The sequence below is a fragment of the Sphaeroforma arctica genome, assembly GCF_001186125.1.
Source record: "Sphaeroforma arctica JP610 unplaced genomic scaffold supercont1.4648, whole genome shotgun sequence".
NCBI lineage: Eukaryota > Ichthyosporea > Ichthyophonida > Sphaeroforma > Sphaeroforma arctica.
Genome location: NW_014035910.1, coordinates 1 through 2,351, shown reverse-complemented (window position 1 = coordinate 2,351; position 2,351 = coordinate 1). Strand labels below are relative to the sequence as shown.

The following is a 2,351-nucleotide window of genomic DNA, read 5'->3' as shown; positions in this document are numbered from 1 at the left end:
CAGGCAGGTATAAGCTCAACACTGGCACATCCAACGGAGACCTTGATTAAGTTATAGTAGACATCAGCAGGCAGCTATAAGCTCAACACTGGCACATCCAACGTAGACTGTGATTAAGTTATAATAGACATCAGCAGGCAGCTATAAGCTCAACACTGCTGGGCAAGTGCCAGTTCACGAGCAGTTTGCAACCTGTCAGTAGAGAGTTATATATAATGCAAAGTAATATTCCAGCACCAGCGAATTGATCAATTCGGACACTGTAGGTGTTTATCTATATGTAGGTATAAATATTTGTATGTCCCGTGATGTGCATATTTTGTTTGTACGTAAACATTCGGGCCTTCTCGAGCTACTGCTAGTTTTACGATTGTAAGCGCTCTGTCTACAAAATTATCATGGCCAAATGGTAACGCACGCGATTAAAACATGCACGGTACGCAAAGTAGTGTATATTGCCTATGGTTTTACTGCTTCGTTCCGTATCCGTTCTATTAATAGACTAATACCCCTCTCGTAGCCCGCTACATCGGCATCGGTTGTGTCGTTACTGTCAAGTGTCACGTCCGCTGCTATACCGTCCAGTGCACACTCAGACGATGCATCATCCACTCCTTCCGTGAAGACCCAGCCTCGCCTTTCACGGGCACTCACAGGCGCCTACAATGAATATTATCACAATGTTGTCGGTTACTAGGAAGACATCAAGTGTTGTTATCCAAAGCTTTTGGTTGTGTTTCTAGTTGAGGCTTGAATTGTCATCGCTTGGAAGTGAGGGAGATTCGATTCGAATGATAGTCATAGGGAAGGGTGACACCAATACTATGCGTGCACACCCCACAACATAGACGTGTATTGCGACGCCGTCGTGGGCTGACCTAGCCACTCTTGATATGTACAAATGGAACTGTAAGGGTATATATATGATGTGCGGAATAGTCGATATACCAAACTAGAAGAGATACTTGTACTGGTGAGATGTATTGAACCTACTACTACGTACACTTTTGTCTCGATGCACTACACCCGCGTAACATACCTGGACACGGACAATCAAGGCCGGATATCTTTGCTGGAAGTACTCGATATCTGTAAGTCTGCGAGCATCGGTGACTACCCACACTGGCGCGCCCGTTGCTAGAGCCTCATCTGCATGACAAACACGTAAACCGATGGTAGCTTAATTGTTTGGCAACAAAGTATACATATGCGCATAGCAAATGTAAACATATATTATGTACAGCTGAGCTGAGTACAGTGACGCTAGGTCGGTGATCACTTTTATATTGTCTTATCGCACTACATATTATTCATCCATCAGATTTATATATACATTGAGCGCGATATCAAGGACAATACAACATGGCATAAACTGCACCTTTAAATATACCTTCAATCAATTTGCAGAAGTAGCCGGAGTCAGCATTCCGCTTTTCCTCGCCCCAAGAGATCATACTAGCTCTGAACGTCTCTTTGTACGCGCTGGCGGTTAACAATTCATTCGCGTCCAATTTATTCTCCTTCGCATATTGTAGTTTCAATGGTCCGGAGAGACGCATCATATGGCATATTGATCCTAACCTGCGAATATCATAGAGATCTTAGTATTAGCTGGGTAAACACTTTAGTTGATGATGGAGAACACCTGCTAAGGTGTATTCTGATACGATACACTGCATCTAATTCGACCTACGAATACTTGATCTACCATAAACTTGATCTGATGCAAATTCATGTCACTCAACAGAAAGTCGATACATCCAGTCATGCTAGCCGCTATTAACAATTGCGACGCATGCCGGTAACGAAGGTCACAGGTCAATCATAACGCGCACGAAGTGCGCTAATGATGTCTGAATTTGAGATTGAAGATACAAACTGAAGATACCATTTAAAAGTTGGGTCCACGCGAGTTTGACTTTGCTCGGGATGCCACTTGCGGTAGTGTGCATAAATGTTCTCAGCCAAAATAATTTGATCCCAAATTTTGATGTATGTCTAGTGGAAATTCGAATACACGTGAGTGTACAGTAAAAAAAGAGTCACTGATCTCGCTGCATGTTACTATTTGAATAAAATATGAATGTATATATATATATAAACATGTGTATATATGTACACTATGCGGAAACAGAAATGCCATAAAATATCTCCAATAATAAATACATTTACATACAGAGAAATATATATTGATATATATATATATACATATAGAAATATATACATACATATAGAAATATATATTAATATATATATATATATATATAAATATATATATATATATATATATGTATAAGTATAAGTATATGTATATGTATATATATATATAGATAGATAGATAGCTGAGACTG

General features: G+C 39.9%; 1 protein-coding gene across 1 annotated transcript; it reads right to left on the bottom strand.

Annotated features, from left to right (window-relative positions):
- Positions 1-459: 459 nt before the first annotated feature.
- SARC_14453 (hypothetical protein) lies at positions 460-1,584 on the bottom strand (the record flags this gene model as incomplete). The annotated part of the gene is made up of 3 exons (XM_014291412.1): positions 1,391-1,584; positions 1,040-1,149; positions 460-660 (listed from the first exon to the last, which is right to left on the bottom strand). The coding sequence occupies exons 1-3, from the start codon at positions 1,560-1,562 to the stop codon at positions 460-462; spliced, it is 483 nt and encodes a 160-aa protein (XP_014146887.1). The 5' UTR covers positions 1,563-1,584.
- Positions 1,585-2,351: the final 767 nt, after the last annotated feature.